This window comes from Ranitomeya variabilis, chromosome 4 (genome assembly GCF_051348905.1).
Source record: "Ranitomeya variabilis isolate aRanVar5 chromosome 4, aRanVar5.hap1, whole genome shotgun sequence".
Lineage (NCBI taxonomy): Eukaryota > Metazoa > Chordata > Amphibia > Anura > Dendrobatidae > Ranitomeya > Ranitomeya variabilis.
The window spans coordinates 206,092,028-206,109,733 of NC_135235.1; the positions used below are offsets into that span (position 1 = coordinate 206,092,028).

The 17,706-nt window shown below is 43.9% G+C and overlaps 1 protein-coding gene across 4 annotated transcripts in view; it reads left to right on the forward strand.

Annotated features, from left to right (window-relative positions):
• LOC143770279 (sodium-dependent neutral amino acid transporter B(0)AT2-like) overlaps positions 1–15,939 on the forward strand; it is a 31,831-nt gene extending 15,892 nt beyond the window's left edge. For all 4 annotated transcript variants that reach the window (XM_077259749.1, XM_077259750.1, XM_077259751.1 and 1 more), the window contains 8 exons: positions 674–846; positions 7,016–7,126; positions 7,227–7,468; positions 7,540–7,714; positions 7,807–8,008; positions 8,539–8,698; positions 11,629–11,791; positions 14,377–15,939. In XM_077259749.1, coding sequence (XP_077115864.1) covers positions 674–846; positions 7,016–7,126; positions 7,227–7,468; positions 7,540–7,714; positions 7,807–8,008; positions 8,539–8,698; positions 11,629–11,791; positions 14,377–14,694 — 1,544 coding nt within the window. In that variant the 3' untranslated portion in view covers positions 14,695–15,939. The remainder of the gene's footprint in view (positions 1–673; positions 847–7,015; positions 7,127–7,226; positions 7,469–7,539; positions 7,715–7,806; positions 8,009–8,538; positions 8,699–11,628; positions 11,792–14,376) is intronic.
• Positions 15,940–17,706: the final 1,767 nt, after the last annotated feature.

Here is a 17,706-nt window from a genome sequence, read left to right on the forward strand (position 1 = left end):
AGAGGTTGCTCAATTTCCGGTCAAAATTTTTCTACAACCCTCATTGACCGCAGACATTAAACTCCACACTTTCAAATTTTGTAGGAATAAGGATGCTGGCGGAAACGTTCTTACCCATGCGGCACTTCTCTGGCTGCCTCCCCGCCTTTGTCTACCTGAGCAAGTGCTAAAAAAAGGGTATTTTGTTGCCTATACCTATGTATGCAAGAAACATCGCTTTAGTTAGGTTTGAGAGGAGCAAATATGTTTGCAGGACCCTGGCCTGTATTCCGTGGCTAATGTCATGTGTGATGATGTTAACGTCACGCCATCCGACTTAGCAGAATTTGAGAATACCCCCCATTAGTTGTTACAGAATAGCGCCATCTGCTGTTCATAGAAAAAATAATGCTGTAAAAGAAATCCAATGAGCAATGGTTCTGCCTGGTGTAGGAGCGTCCAGCATACATGACCAGACCCCACAGATCCAGATATTGAGGGTAGTGGGAGATCAGAGTCTTGACTTTCATGTTTTTGGTTGATATCCAAGAAGTATCGTTTCTCCTTGCGGAGATTGACATGCTAAGCATGCCGAGATGAGGAGACTTAAAGCTGCAATGCTCCTCTGGGAAATTGCATCTCCCAACACTTGAGGATATAACCTTCTCACTGTGTATGTCATTATCTCTTGTAGAACCCGAGTGTGCCAAGAGTTCGGCCACCACGTACTTCTGGTACCGGAAGGCTCTGGACGTCACCGACTCTATAGGGGCCTCCGAAATGAACTGGCCGATGACCGGATGTCTGTTCTGTGCATGGTTTCTCGTGTGCGGAGGGATGATCAAAGGAATCAAGTCTTCTGGGAAAGTAAGAAGAGAGATCTGCTCAGATTCTGGGTGTAGTGAAAATGTAACCCTTTCACATGAGGTACATGCACGCCATCATGGGCCTTTAACAGCCACGGGTGGAGTGGACCTCCTCCAGTGGCTGTTAACGGCATCATTTAGCACACCTCGGCAGGGGGACGCATCATTCCACACACCCAACATCGAGCCCATGGTGTGGTCACGGGGTGCTGATGAGTGGCCATGACAGCCAGGTACAGTTCTATGAAAAAGTTTGGGCACCCCTATTAATCTTAAGCTTAATGTTTTATAAAAATTGTTGTTTTTTTTGCAACAGCTATTTCAGTTTCATATATCTAATAACTGTTGGACACAGTAAGGTTTCTGCCTTGAAATGAGGTTTATTGTACTAACAGAAAATGTGCAATCTGCATTCAAACAAAATTTGACAGGTGCATAAGTATGGACACCTCACCAGAAAAGTGACTTTAATATTTAGTAGATCCTCCTTTTGCAAAAATAACAGCCTCTAGTCGCTTCCTGTAGCTTTTAATGAGTTCCTGGATCCTGGATGAAGGTATTTTTGAACATTCCTTTTTACAAAACAATTCCAGTTCAGTTAAGTTTGATGGTCGCCGAGCACGGACAGCCCTCTTCAAATGATCCCACAGATGTTCAATGATATTCAGGTCTGGGGACTGGGATGGCCATTCCAGAACAGTGTAATTGTTCCTCTGCATAAATGCCTGAGTAGATTTGGAGCGGTGTTTTGGATCATTGTCTTGCTGAAAGATCCATCCCCTGCGTAACTTCAACTTTGTCACTGATTCATGAACATTATTGTCAAGAATCTGCTGATACTGAGAGGAATCCAGGCGTCCCTCAACTTTAACAAGATTCCCGGTGCCAGCATTGGCCACACAGCCCCAAAGCATGATGGAACCTCCACCAAATTTTACTGTGGGTAGCAAGTGTTTTTCTTGGAATGCTGTGTTTTTTGGACGCCATGCATAACGCCTTTTGGATGACGAAACAACTCAATCTTGGTTTCATCAGTCCACAGGACCTTCTTCCAAAAAGAAATTGGCTTCTCCAAATGTGCTTTTGCATACCTCAGCCGACTCTGTTTGTGGCGTGCTTGCAGAAACGGCTTCTTTTGCATCACTCTCCCATACAGCTTCTCCTTGTGCAAAGTGCGTTGTATCGTTGACCGATGCACAGTGACACCATCTGCAGCAAGTTACTAATGGAGAATAGAGAGTCAAAAACTGGCCAAAAAAGTAACGTTAAAACATGTTTATTAAAAATTCAACTTTCATATAAAAACACACATATCATATATGGAAAAAAACATGTTACAAATAGTGAGTTGTGACTATGTCCATAAGTGCAACCAGTGCACCAGGTTCACAGATCGGGACAAAAGCACAATGATAGTATAAATTAAATGTCGCGGCAGCAAGTACTTATAATCTCTGCATATGTACAAATAGGTCTAATGTATGATAGCTAAAGTAAGTACTACCGTGGCATAATAGTACTGACCATACCCCGCTTCATACATAAATGCCCAGCAACATATAAAGTGTAAGTAAAGAGTCAAGAAGGTTAATTACCCATGAATGTCCAAAAAAGGAACGTCCGGATCCTGGATATGTACCCCAACGCGCGTTTCGCGTTCGCGTGTCACCGCTTCCTCAGGGGGCATGGCTAATAAGGGATCTCAGTCCAGTATATATAATGACCTAATCCGGTCACGTGACCAACAAGTGCGCGAGCGTGGAACGCAGAAAGACGTCATGGCTGTATCCCAAGCCTCAAATCCAGCTAACAGGTCCCGGTCATGTGAGCGGGTCGGCGCCACGCCCACACCACACAACACGGGATCGTCACCAGAAGATAGGCAAGGGACAGCAGAAGACGTGTTCCGGCGTATAAAGTGACAAGGTGCTTATGCAATAATTGGTTCCATACGGTAACCAATGAAATAATAAAAACCAAAACTTGCTTATACTTAAATACAATAGTGCGCATGCGTGGACCGCAAATACTTAAAAAAGTGCATCTAAGCCCAAATCATTCCTATACCTGACCGGCATCCACAAAGTCCGATCTATGAGCACCATCGGGGGAAGAAAATATATATAGGGCTGACAGAATACAATGATTATATACATTAATAGCAAAAATAAGTGTAAAAAAAAAAAGTGACTAGTGAATAACTTGCTTGCTACACCATATATGGTATGACCCATTACAGCAAAACACATGTTCCACATACGCACAAAAAAGAAGGAACCAAATACACATAAAATATACTAAGGTCATAAACATTGTGAGCCTACATGGGGACCAAAAATAAGTAAATGGGCATATCAATGTCATGCAGATCAATATCAAATAGATATAAAAACAAACAATCAATCGCATACATCAACAAAGTACATTTAGATAGATATCCAACCAACGGAGAGAAACATAGATTATATTTTGTATGGGTGAAACAGTCCATTTTAATTCATTAATCTTCTCCTCTCCCAAGTAGTTGGTAAAGTTCTTCATTCTTGTATTTTCCCTCATGTGTCCTCGCAACATTAGTAGTCACATAAATATGACCAGAAGTATGAGCACACTAAAATATCAAACAGAACAGAGATTCCAAATTAAAAACTGATGAGTATGTGACAGAGACAAACGGATGAACAATCACCCCGGACATTTAGATTAAAGAAAGGAGGAGAATCCATGTGCCTCATTCAGGCCCCTAGGCATCATGGTACCGAGAGTGTTAATCCAGCGACACTCTCGTTGTGCCAACATGCGCTTGACATCACCACCTCTGATGCTGCAACGGATCTGATCAATCCCACGTGCCATAAAGGATTTGGGGTCACAATCATGAAACTGTCTATAGTGGCGTGGTATGGTTTTTAATTTTGATGGTTCCATCTCATTTTTAGCCGCCATTATATCACGCAAGTGTTCACGTATACGCGTGCCCAATCGGCGAGAAGTGAGCCCAACATATACTTTGGGGCAACTACACACGGCATAATATATAACCTGCGTGGTATTGCAGGTTATATGGTGGTTAATTGTAAAAGTCCTTCCACTATCGACAGAATCAAAGGTGGCAGTGCGACTGATGTTGGGGCATGAGACGCAACTGCCACACGGAAAGCAACCCCTTGGTGGTCCACCAGATCCAAAATTGTACCCCATGGGTTTAGGGACGTAGTGGCTGGACACCAATAAGTCCTTCAAATTTTTGCTCCTTCTAGCAGTCATTGAAGGATATTCTTTAAGGCACTTGGAAAATAATGGATCACTTCTGAGGATGCCCCAATGTTTTTGGAGACAACTCCTCATTGTGGCCCATTCACCATTAAAGGTGGAGATGAAACGTACTGTGCTTTGTTGTTCAGACACTTTTTTAAGATTACTTCTAGGGCACAACAGTTCATCACATGACGTGAATTTTTCTCTAAGGTACCCCTTTCTTATATTTCTATTGCTATATCCCCTAGTTTGGAACCTGACCCTAAGGTCCGCTGCCTGTGCCTCAAACTTAGTGGCTGAGGAGCAGATCCGCTTCATCCTAAGATGCTGACCAACTGGGATGGCTGAGATGGTACTATAAGGGTGACCCGAATCAGCATGAAGCAAAGAGTTGACCGATGTGGATTTTCTAAAAACATCAGTCTGCAGATAAAGTTCACTGTCGACTTGAATTTTGATGTCAAGAAAATCCACCTCGGTCTTACTCATCTGATAAGTCAATTTAATATTGAGTGTATTATTGTTCAATTGCTTCATGAATTCATGTAAAGTGCCATCGGACCCCTGCCATATAATGAACAGGTCATCAATGTAGTGCAGCCAGCACTGCACATGGTCCGCGGCCTGCGGCCCACCTCCACCAAAAATACCCCTCTCCCAGAAACCCAGGAAAAGGTTGGCAAAGGAGGGCGCACAGGCCGCGCGCATGGCAGTGCCGCGCTGCTGCAAATAAAAAATGTCCTTAAATACAAAAATTTTTTTTGTCAATATGAAAGTCAACAGTTCCATGATCAGGTCACAAATGGCACCATCCCAGTTGCTGGCATCCAGGAAAAAGCGGACCGCCTCCAAGCCATCATTATGGCCAATACAGGTATACAGAGATTGTATGTCTGCAGTGACAAGACACATATTTTCCTCCAATTGTATCCCATTGATCCGACGGAGGACGTCCGACGTGTCTCTGGCATAGGAGGGGAGCGACTCAACCAATGGTTTCAAGTAGTAATCCACAAATTTACATATGGGGTCATTCAAACCTCCCATGCCAGAGACAATCGGACGGCCTGGTGGGTCAATGGGATTTTTGTGAATCTTAGGGATAAAATAAAGTGTTGGAACCTTAGGGAATTTTGTGAGTAGGCCATCCAATACATGTTTGGGTATAACACCCCTATCATGGGCATCAGTCAAAATACTCTCCAACTCAAGAGAGAATTTTTTAACCAGATTAGAATCCAGTTTTTTGTACGTCTCTTTATCTCTAAGATGTTTAGATGCCTCTTTCTCATAGAGGGCACAAGGCCAAAGAACCACGTTTCCCCCCTTGTCCGCTGGTTTTATTACCAAATCATCATAGCTCCTAAGTTGTTCAAGGGCTAGTCTTTGCTTAGCTGTTAAATTATCATGTTTACGTCTAGTAGATATATTTTGAAAGTCTTGAATCACCATTCTGGTAAAAATCTCCACTGCTGGACATAGGGACAAGGAGGGAAACGTGGTAGACCTAGGTCGGCAGTCCCGTGGAAAAGTACTTACCATACCAGATGTCTGTTCGTCCAGGAGATCCTCCAACGCCATCAATGCCTCCTTTTCTATATCATCACTAATTGGTTCCTGGCCACCTTTCTCAAACAATTTCTTAAGGATTAGTTTCCTTGAGAACAAGTATAGGTCCTTAGTGGCTGTGAAAAGATCAAATCTATTAGTGGGGGAAAACGTTAAACCCCTCTGAAGCACATCCAACTGATCAGCCGTGAGGACATGATGGGAAAGGTTGATGCTGCAGCTCTCCGGAGGTGGTCTGAGGATTGTCCTTGACTGATCTCACCATTCTTCTCTGCCTTTCTGATGTTTTTCTTGGCCTGCCACTTCTGGCCTTAACAAGAACTGTACCTGTGTTCTTCCATTTCCTATGTTCCTCACAGTGGAAATTGACAGGTTAAATCTCTGAGACAGCTTTTTGTATCCTTCCCCTGAACAACTATGTTGAATAATCTTTGTTTTCTAATCATTTGACAGTTGTTTTGAGGAGCCCATGATGCCACTCTTCAGAGGAGATTCAAACAGGAGAACAACTTGCAAGTGGCCACTTTAAGTAGCTTTTCTCATGATTGCATACACCTAGCTATGAAGTTCAAAGCTCAATGAGGTTACAAAACCAAAAAAAGTGCTTTAGTAAGTCAGTAAAAAGTAGGTAGGAGTATTTAAAACAAGAAAATAAGGGTGCCCATACTTATGCACCTGTCAAATTTTGTTTGAATGCAGATTGCACATTTTCTGTTGGTACAATAAACCTCATTTCAAGGCAAAAACATTACTGTGTCCAACAGTTATTAGATATATGAAACTGAAATAGCTGTTGCAAAAAAAATCAATTTTTATAAAACATTAAGCTTAAGATTAATAGGGGTGCCCAGACTTTTTCATATAACTGTATATATAGTATAGGTATATAGTATAAATGTAATATATTACATTACATTTATTATTACTTATTTTGCTTGTGTGCGTGTTCACTGTTCTTTAAGTTCCCCTCGAGGGACTTTGAACCTGTGAGTGCTCTTGCTATATACACCAATACTGCCATATTTCAGTTTATAGCTAAAATCTTGGTCTTTTATAAAGCTTCTCAGGTGGCCAATATGGGAGCCATGGGGCCCCTAGCCATAGTGGCATCACATCTGTGGGGAGGGTGTATGTGCATGTTTCCCCGGTCAATATCATCTTTGTGGACAACCACTTGAACCACGTCCTGACACAGGACATACTGGAGCTGAGCCCATACCATACCCCTCAGATGTTGTCTGTGCTACACAGCCGCCATCCCGCAGAGCATCTCCTATTATTAGGATACACATAGATTATACGCACTGATGGACATTTCAGTTTGCCCTTTGTATGTTTTCCAGGTGATGTACTTCAGCTCAATCTTTCCCTACGTTGTCCTGGTCTGCTTCCTCGTCCGCGGACTCCTTCTGGACGGTGCCCTGGACGGGATCCGAATCATGTTTACACCAAAGGTGCGCCACTCCAGCGGCTACTTAAAAAAAGAACAAGGCAGACCCCTTTCTTCTTAATTTGTAAAGTGTAAATTCACTTTATTCTTTTTTTTTTTCTTAGCTGGAAATCTGGGGAAACATACAAGTTTGGCGACAAGCGGCCACCCAGGTCTTCTTTGCTTTAGGCCTCGGATTTGGCAGCGTGATCGCCTACTCCAGCTACAACGACCGACAGAACAACTGCCACTTCGATGCCATCCTGGTGTCTTTTATCAACTTCATGACCTCCATACTGGCGACGTTGGTCGTCTTCGCCGTCCTGGGATTCCGCGCAAATGATATCGCCGAGCAATGTTTTTTGGAGTAAGTGGTCTTATTCTGAACCTGTCAATCTCAGCTGGACCTGCTAAGGCATATGTTCTCTCATTTTTCAGAAACCAAGAGAAGATCAGAGATTTAATGAAGGTCGGCGTTTTCTTTGACTTTTCCGTACCGTTGGAGAACCTGACCAGCGCGGAATACAGCGACTGGTACACGAGGGTGGACAACGTGACCGGCCTGGCACAGTACGGCCTCACGAATTGCCGGGTAGAAGATGAGATGAACAAGGTGTCGGACCTCTCCGTGTAGGATCCCTTATCGATAGTTTCCTTTTTTTCTTCTTTATATAAACTTTCCATACTTTTTCTTTTTCGTTGCAGGGTGTAGAAGGGACCGGCCTGGCGTTCATCGCCTTCACCGAAGCAATGACCCGTTTTCCCGCCTCCCCATTTTGGTCGTTATTGTTTTTCCTCATGTTACTGAACTTGGGTCTAAGCACCATGTTTGGAAACATGCAAGGAATAATCACCCCGCTGCTCGACAACTTCTCATGTTTACGCAAGAGGAAAACACTATTCACAAGTGAGAACATTATTTATGTTGCTTCATCGGTACGGAGATCGTCGCCATTCACATGCTCAGGGGGGTTATGCATCCATATTATACCCCTGAGACCTCTACAAATCACTACACCCGTCCCCTTTACTTACTCTTAATAATAAAATGATTATTCGGGTTTGTGACAGCAGTTTGATTTCCAAGTAACGTGTTTCGAGGAGCTCGGAGTTCAAAACGTCTTTTTTTTTTGGCGATCAATTTAAAAAAAGCAGTTGAATCCCAACAGTGAAGATTTGGAGCATGGCTCTTTAAGGGTGAGAAGTAGTTGTCCTTCATTTTGAGGATTGGTCAGAGGTCCCAGCATTCGGACCAGCACAGTCACATAATACAGAGCTTTGACCTAATTATAGCCAACCATTGACCTAGAGAGATATCAGAAGTTGCCCTTTGCGGTGGTCCTGTAACTGAGACCCCCCCTATATGGGACACCCTTTGTATAACCCATAAATTCAGTTCTTCCCTTCATTTTCTTTGTGTTTCTTGACTCTTTTCAGTTTTCTGCTGTGTATGCGGTTTCCTGATCGGACTGATCTTCGTCCAGCGATCCGGCTCCTATTTCGTCTCCATGTTCGACGACTATTCAGCCACCCTGCCTCTCATCCTTGTGGTGATCGCTGAGAACGTGGCCGTGGCCTGGGTGTACGGGGCGGACAGGTACCCTTTCTTTATCCTAAGATCGCTCATTTTGGACCGTATGTTACTCGTATTCCCGGGATCCCTTCGTCGCTCATCGAGGCTGAGTGGCTGCTGATCAATAATGGCCCCTGTAAAAAGCTAAAATTGTGATGCCACAACCTTACCTGTAACCTATAGCTGCTCTCCAGTTCCTCTTACCTGCCTGTAGATTAGCACTTGGCCACCAGGTGGCGACTTTTTAATTTGTAAATACCAAAACTGAGCATAGTCCGGACAGCATTTTCCCCATTTATCTCATCAGTCATAACTCCCCCTTATGTTAAATATTGTAAGATCGAGGGGAGTATTTTATAGTTTTTTACTTTTTTATTTATAATTTTTCACCGTTTGTCGGCTATAGCCGCAGCATTACGCTTTATATTGGCGGCTGCAGAATGAGGTGACAGGGTTGTTCACTAGAACATGTCCATCAGTCTCCTCCAATAGAAAAGCAGTTTTCTCACGCGAGGTTTTCAATTGGGCAAGACTGGTCACATGCTACACCATCGGCAGACATTTTTGGACTGGAGATCTGTAAAGGCAATAAGCAGTGCAATACAGCGGCTATAGGAGGCAAACAATGCAACATTTTTAATAACATCCAATTGAAAAAATGATTTATAGCCCCAATTACATGCATTTAAAGGGAACCTGTCACCACGTTTTTGGAAGATGGGATAAAAATAGCGTTAAATAGGGGCAGAGGTGGGCGTTACATTAGTGTGTGTGTTATGCGTTTATTACCCACCTAAGTTGCCGAAATAACTTTGCAAAGTCTCCGTTTTCGCCTGTCAATCAGGCTGGTCAGGTCGCATGGGCGTTGTCTTCCCCCAGATTTGGCGTAGTTTTCCGTTGGTGGCGTAGTGGTGTGCGCATGCCCAAAGTCCGGAATCCTCTTCCAGGGGATTTAAAATAGCGCGGTGTTCGTTATTGCATTGGTGATCGGTGGGCGCGGCCATCTTCCTTTGGCCGCGCGTGCGCAGAAGCGGCGCTCTGCTGGCCGCGGCTTCAGGAAAATGGCCGCCGCGATATCCATCTGCGCACGCGCGGCATCCCGCGGCCATTTTCCTGAAGCCGCGGCCAGCAGAGCGCCGCTTCTGCGCACGCGCGGCCAAAGGAAGATGGCCGCGCCCACCGATCACCAATGCAATAACGAACACCGCGCTATTTTAAATCCCCTGGAAGAGGATTCCGGACTTTGGGCATGCGCACACCACTACGCCACCAACGGAAAACTACGCCAAATCTGGGTGAAGACACCACGCCCATGTGACCTGACCAGCCTGATTGACAGGCGAAAACGGAGACTTTGCAAAGTTATTTCGGCAACTTAGGTGGGTAATAAACGCATAACACACACACTAATGTAACGCCCACCTCTGCCCCTATTTAACGCTATTTTTATCCCATCTTCCAAAAACGTGGTGACAGGTTCCCTTTAAGTAAAAAGAGAAAAGTCCACAAACACCCTTTAACCTCTTTCCGATGTTGGGCGTAATAGCACGCCCACATCGGAATTCCTCCCTTTGGTGCGGGCTCTGGCACTGAGCCCACATCTTTCCCGGCACATGTCCGCTGTTTTGAACAACTGACATGTGCCTCTAACAGCCACGGGTGGAATCGTGATCCACCCGCGGCTGTTAACCTGTTAAATGCTGCTGTCAATCTCTGACAGCGGCATTTAACTCGTGCTTACCAGAAGTGCGCCCATCGATGACCCCGTCACGTGATCGCGGGTCAGCGATGGGTTGGCATGGCAACCAGAGGTCTCCAGAAGACCTCTATGGTTGTCATAGCCAGATTGCTGTGAGCGCCACCCAGTGGTCGACTCTCATAGCAATGATCTGATCATCGCCTGTATGTAGCAGAGGCGATCGAACTATTGCAGCTTCTAGTCTCCCATGAAGACTATTGAAGCGTGCAAAAAGTTTAAAAAAAATGTTTTTAAAAATATATATATATAAAAAAATATGTAAACATTCAAATCGCCTCCCTTTCACCCCATTCAAAATAAAGCAATAAAAAAAATCAAACATACACATATTTGGTATCGCCGCGTTCAGAATCGCCCAATCTATCAATAGAAAAAAAAAGAATTAACCCGATCGCAAAATGACATAATGAGAAAAAAATTTGAAACAACAGAATTACGTTTTTTGGTCTCCACTTCTCCAACTACATTGCGATGAAAAGAACGTATCTGCATCAAAATGGTATAATTAGAAACATCAACTCGGCGCTCAAAAAAAATAAGCCCTCACCCAACCCAAGATCACGAAAAATGGAGACGCTACGGGTATCGGAAAATGGCTCAATTTCTTTCTTTCTTTTTTTAACCAAAGTGTGGATTTTTTTTCACCACTTAGATAAAAAAGAACCTAGACATGTTTGGTGTCTATGAACTAGTAATGACCTGGAGAATCATAATGGCTGGTCAGTTTTAGCATTTAGTGAACCTAGCAAAAAAGCCAAGCAAAAAACAAGTGTGGGATTGCACTTTTTTTTGCAATTTCACCGCACTTGGAATTTTTTTCCCATTTTCCAGTACACAATATGTTAAAACCAATGGTGTCGCTCAAAGGTACAACTCCTCCCACAAGAAACAAGCCCTCATACGGCCGTACTGACCGAAAAATAAAATAGTTATGGCTCTGAGAAGAAGGGGAGCGAAAAACAAAAGCGCAAAAAAGAAAAAAAGCTTCGGTCATGAAAGGGTAAAGGCATGTATTTTAGCTTAAAAAAAATGTTACCAGGGAGACAGAATTTTACCATTTCACTCATTGTTAGGGATTTAGATTCCTGTTACAAGAAAATGTAAAGATGAAGAATATTGCAACCTCTTAGATAATAAACAAGGTGCGGCTGAAGGGCAGGCATTCACATGGACGTTTTTTTCCATCTGTGTTCAGGTTTATGGATGACATTGAGGGAATGCTGGGCTACCGTCCTTGGCGGCTGTATAAGTACATGTGGCAGTATTTCAGCATCCTGGCCATGATCGGTCTCCTACTCGCCAGTTTGATCAGGATGTGTATCGAATACCCCAAGTACCAGGCCTGGAACATGGAGAAGGTACGATGACCGTGCTGTGGCGTCTTGATCCACCTCGTCATGCTTTCCACTATTCGGCCCCTTCTCATTCCCATTCATGACCTTTCGGAAAGGCAAATGGCAGATGACATCCCACCCGAAGGCCAGAGGTGTATCTAGGCTTTCCGGCACCCGGGGCAAGAATTCAGTTTGGTACCCCCCCACCAAGCGGTTTGAGTAGTCTTCATGTGATCAATCATTAATATGAGATTTGCACACTTAGTCACGTGACGACGAGCTGCTCTCCCTAATTTTTCCACGAATATCTGCTCGGCACATGACAACATATATATGCAAATCGCGTACTTGCGGTTTCGTGACCGCCCACTCTCACTGCCGGCACCAGAGAATCCTGACAGTGTGCAGTACGCACTGTGAGAATTCAGAAGTCTGCAGTCACATAGAATGACTGCAGATTAATCACAAACTTGGACAACCTCCATAATGCTTCTAGCATAACTAAAACATAGTAACTCTTTAACTTGTTGGACGGCACAACACTTTATTAACATAGTCATGTATCATAATCTTACAAGTTATGGATTGTTACATGTGCACAACATCAAAACCAATAACAGCACAAGAATTCATCACCAGAACCATCATTAGTACAGAAATACATCCATATAACCGCTATCAGTACAGAAATACAGCATCACAACCCTCATCAGTACAGAAATTAATCATCAACCACCAGCAGTACAGAAGTTCATCTGTATAACTCCCATCAGTACAGAAACACAGCATCAAAACCCACATCAGTACAAGAGTACATCACCATGACCACCATCAGTATATGAATTCAGCACCAGAACCACCATCAGTACATGGTACATCAATTGTAATGTCATTTGTATTGCGTGAACCTACAACGTCCGCTATGTCCTTAACAATGGTAAGTAGATACTGGGAATTGTTGCTATCAGTCATCTTCAGGCTGGGGACGATACAGGAACCACAGTACTCATGAGAGTAAGGGTACCGTCACACAGTGCCATTTTCATCGCTACGACGGCAGGATTCGTGACGTTGCAGCGTCGTATAAGTATCGCTCCAGCGTCGTATACTGCGGTCACACGTTGCAATACACGGCGCTGGAGCGATAATTTCATGACGTATTTGCGATGTAGAAGCCGTTGGTTACTGTGCGCACATCGTATACAACCTGTGTCACACAATGCAATCATGCCGCCACAGCGGGACACTAGACGACGAAAGAAAGTTTCAAACGATCTGCTACGACGTACGATTCTCAGCGGGGATCCGGATCGCAGTAGCGTGTCAGACACAGCGATATCGTAAATGCATCGCTGGAACGTCACGAATCGTGCCGTCGTAGCGATCAAAATTGCACTGTGTGACGGTACCCTTAGTCAGTATCACAAAATACATTTCCATCCAGGTACCTGATAGATGATGTTGTCTCTGGAGGCATTCTCTTTCTTTTCTTCATCTTGTCAAGATGCCATGATGACTTCTCACAGCCACAGCTCATCTCTGCAGACTTCTATCTTCTCCGGTCTTCTGCAGCACATCCCAACATGATGCCCTTAAAGATAGCAGTGTCATTATAATGCTCCTGAATAAACATATCGGCCCTACACTGAGCCCCTGAATAAATTACTGCCCCTTACTATATTTCCTGCTCAAAATATGACCCCCACATTGTCCCTCTTATAGTACATACTCTCAACACTGCCCCCTCCTTTCCATTCTGGGCCCCCTCTTCACACTGTTCTATCACACTATGTCCCACTAATAAGTCCCAGTCTCTAACTCTATACTGTGCCCTTTCATCACCATCCCCTCTCCTTGGCTTACGTACCCTCACACTTTTCTACTCCCGTACTGTCTCCTCACACATTTACATCTCTTTCCTCATACTGTTTTTTTCTCACATCTCCCCTGCTTCTCATTGTGTGTCTTCATACATTCCCCCCTCGCTCCTCATACTGTGTCTTCAGCTCCACTGGAGCACTTACCACCATCGTTGTTTGCGCCTCTGCAGCGTTGGCAAGTGACATCAGCAGTGTGATCTAGCTGCTGACGCCGCCATGACCCGGCAGTCAGAGCTTCAATTGTCCTAGATTCTGAAAGTTGCGAGAACAATTGATCACTGGGTGGCGGCTCATTGCACTTTCTCTGAAAGCCGGTTCAAAGAACGGCCAACTCCCAGTCCGGGGGGCGGCCAGATGCAGCTGCCGGTGACACTCCTCGGATCGCCAATCAGGTGACCCAACAGTGCCGCGCTGCCCTGGGCATGTGCCCCTACCCCAGATTTTCCTCTGCGAAGGACCAGGACCATTATATGACCAAAGTTGGAGCTTGTATTTTTGGATCAAGAAATGTATTCTCTTTTTTTTTTTTTTATGGACTGAAAACAGCCGGTGTTGGAGATGATGCTGGTCCCAGCTGTTTAACTTCTTTGATGCTCCGGACATTGGCCACCATGCATCTAAGTGGTTAGACAGAGGGAAGGGGCTTTCTTCAGCCACCTTGGATGTCACATGACTGCTGTGGATTGGTGTCCAAAGCCATTATTTATGATTTTTTTTGTTTGTTTGTAGGCGGCTGAAGAGAAGTTGGAGTATCCCCCATGGGCGCTAGGCATGCTGATCAGCTTGATGATATTGGCTTCCTTGCCCATCCCATGGGTGCTCCTGAATCAATCGGTACAAGACTGGTTAAAGAGGAGGAGGTCAAAGACGTACGAGCAGTGTGAGTACGCACCAGGCTGCACAGTCGACGAAGGGCTGGAAACTATCACAGAGGACACACCAAGGTGCGTCAACGGCTACCTACACGTGGAGATGGAAGATTTGGCCGAGAGTGGCCAGCTGCTGGCTGACGGAGACGAGGAGGACAATAACAACGTAACGGGCTAAACACACCGCAAAGGCAGGGAAACAATGGGAATTAGGACTTATATCATGATCACGGAAGCACCTTTACATGATTTCCAATCATTGAAGTGGTGACCGGCGGACAAGCCAGCTTTGTCCACCCCGGGGGGTTATCGATCAAAGTCTCCCGCAGGGGAAATCGGTGCCACGTCGAACATCAGACTGTGCCAATCACCCAGAGGTCGGCTCCCGCTCGGCCTCAGCTGCTGGCGTCGGTATTTGCAGTTCCTACACCTCTCTCCCAAGATTAGATCCGGGGAACGGGATGTTACTATATGAAGTGGCGAACACTCAGCACTTTTCACTTGCCAATCATCCGATCGGAGAAGCTTTTGCGGATCTAATCTAGTGATTTTTTTTTTTTTTCATTTTATCTCGTTAATGCGGTCGGAGCTATTTTTTTTAATGTTACTGATCCTACGAGGAAGGGACCTCCCTGTTACAACATCTTGTATTGCACCGTATGTCATATATATATATATTTTTTTAAAGAATTGGCAAAAGAAGTGACAATATTAATTTTATTATTATTAATTTTTTTTTTTTTTTTTAAATGCTTGAAAGACAATACTGCAGAACAAACGGATTACAGATACTTGCCGAACCGGAAGATTGCGGTACCGAAGCGTTCGGATGGACCTGTAGATATTATTATTTATGGCTTTTAGGAGTAAATAATGTGTCCTTTTTTTTATCATGGTGAAAGATTTTATTATTTTATTCGTCTTGAAGTCCTCCCTGTCACGTACAACGCTCGCTGTCTCGGACGAGCGCGCACCCAGGTCTGTATTGTATAAGCGGGATCCTCAGTCCTAAGAGACGCCATCGTCTGCTAAGCTAAGGAGCCCGTGTGCTTAGTAATGTGTCCGGTCCGTACTTCGGGGGTCCATGGAGATCTATAAAATGCGCACATGACGTCTTCCAATCTCCTCATCGAGGAAAATGCATTAATGCTGTATTCGCATGTGGCAGATTTTCTCCCGATCAGTTATACTGATGGATGCTGACATTTCTGCAGTAAGTTTGCCGTGTGTGAATTTACCCCAGGGAATGGGGACGTCCTCTTTTTTTCAGCAACTCGTTGCATTCCTAAAGGTGCCAAGTCTGTGGGACCAGTGGACACGTCGCTGCGCCCATTACTGTAACCTGTCCACATATGACGGAAGTGTAACTTGCGACTGGACGTAATGTGCATTTTTTTTTTTAAATAAATAATTGTGTTTTGAAGATTTTGTTGAGTCGCTGTATAGCAGATCTATAAATTCCCTAAAACATATAATTGTACATGAAGTTTTGGAAGACTTTCACATCCGATTTTTCCATGTGCGAGAAAAACGGACAGTTTGGTCCGTTTTTCTCATACGTGGAGAAATTAAAAAATAAAGTTTCTCCACCTTCTCCATTCTGACAGTCTGTGAAAATCAGACCACAATCGCTGTCTGATTTATTATTTTTTTTTTTATTACAGGACGACTTGTAGTTTTCAATGACGCCATTCACTTCACCATATAATATACTACAACACTTGAAAAAAAATTCCATAAAGGGTGAAAAAAAAAAACGCAACTTCAACTTTTTTTTTTCTTTTTTTTATGATTTGTTTTTATACTTTTTTTATTGTACACACAAAAGCAACCCGATTCAGCCATTGTTTTGTTTTTACGGCATTCATTGTACAGTAAAAAATTCCCCCGCAATGTGATCCTTCAGGATAGTACAATTTCGGCAATACCAAATAGGATTTAAAAGGCATAAAGAGGGAAAAAAAAGAAGTCAAACCTCCATAATTGCGAGTTTTTGGGTCACCACACTTCCCTAAAAAGAAATTTGCAATGTTCTGATTTATTCTTGTTGTACTCTACATTGTATCGTTAAAAACAAGCCCTGACACGGCCAGCAATATTACGGGTCTTGGAAAATGGCAAAATTAGCATCTTGTTTTTTGTTTTTGTTTTTTTTTTAGAAACTTGAAAAAATTTTCACCACTTTAATTGAAAAAAAAAAAAAGTTTGGTATCGCCAGACTCACTGAGCTGGAAATTCATATTGCTAGGTTATTTTTATCGTACAATGAATCCTGTAAAAAAATTGCATTTTATTCCACGTTTTCATCACACTTTTTATTTCCCCCCCCCAGTTTTGCAGTACATTGACATCATTCATTTGATCATACAATCAAAACTATAACTTGTCCCTGCAAAACATCGTGCCATTAAACGGCTGTGTCGATGGAAGAACAATCATTTTGACCTTTGTGCAGCTTTTGCAGGTTATCGCAACATTATTTAATCTGCAGGAAGTCATTGTCTCACAGCACCAGCTATAAAACTCCCTCCGGGCAACGGATGTGCTCTATAAAAGTAGGAATGGGAAGGTTAACACAATTTAATAATCAGATCAGTGGAGGAAATTCGTCACAAAGGGAACTTTTGAAGTTCGTTTTCCTTGCGGCTGCCTTTCCTCTATTGGCGTTAGAATTCATGTCTCCATGATGTTGGATAAAATATTCGGGAGCGACATTTCGTTCTCATCGACCATGGCTTGGAGATGTATCGCGGAGAGCAGACGGTGACTGATCCGCTTATGACTTTCGGAAAGGGATCCCCTATTCTTGGATGAAGACATTTAGCGGAGCTCTGTAAGGTGAGAGCTTGGTCATCCTAGAGAGGCGTCTGTTCTCTGGAAGTTTTTTGGAGCTTGAGAAATGTTAGCTCAATGTCCAGCCATCGTTGCGTCCAGGGCAAAAGCGGGACTGGTCGCTGAAGAGGATAGACCTCCATTCCGGCCTCTGGTCTCCATTTGGAGACCACTTGAAAAACAACATGAAGAGGTGAACCTCACACCGATCCTACTCCCGGTATGAGATGGCATAATGTACATAACCGGACCCCTCTAGTCTTCATTGTTGGAACCAGTAGTGTGGCCATTTCTCCAATGTGTCCCAGAAACCATTTATCGATACGACAACCCCCGGCCGCATGTTGCTGGCGTTACT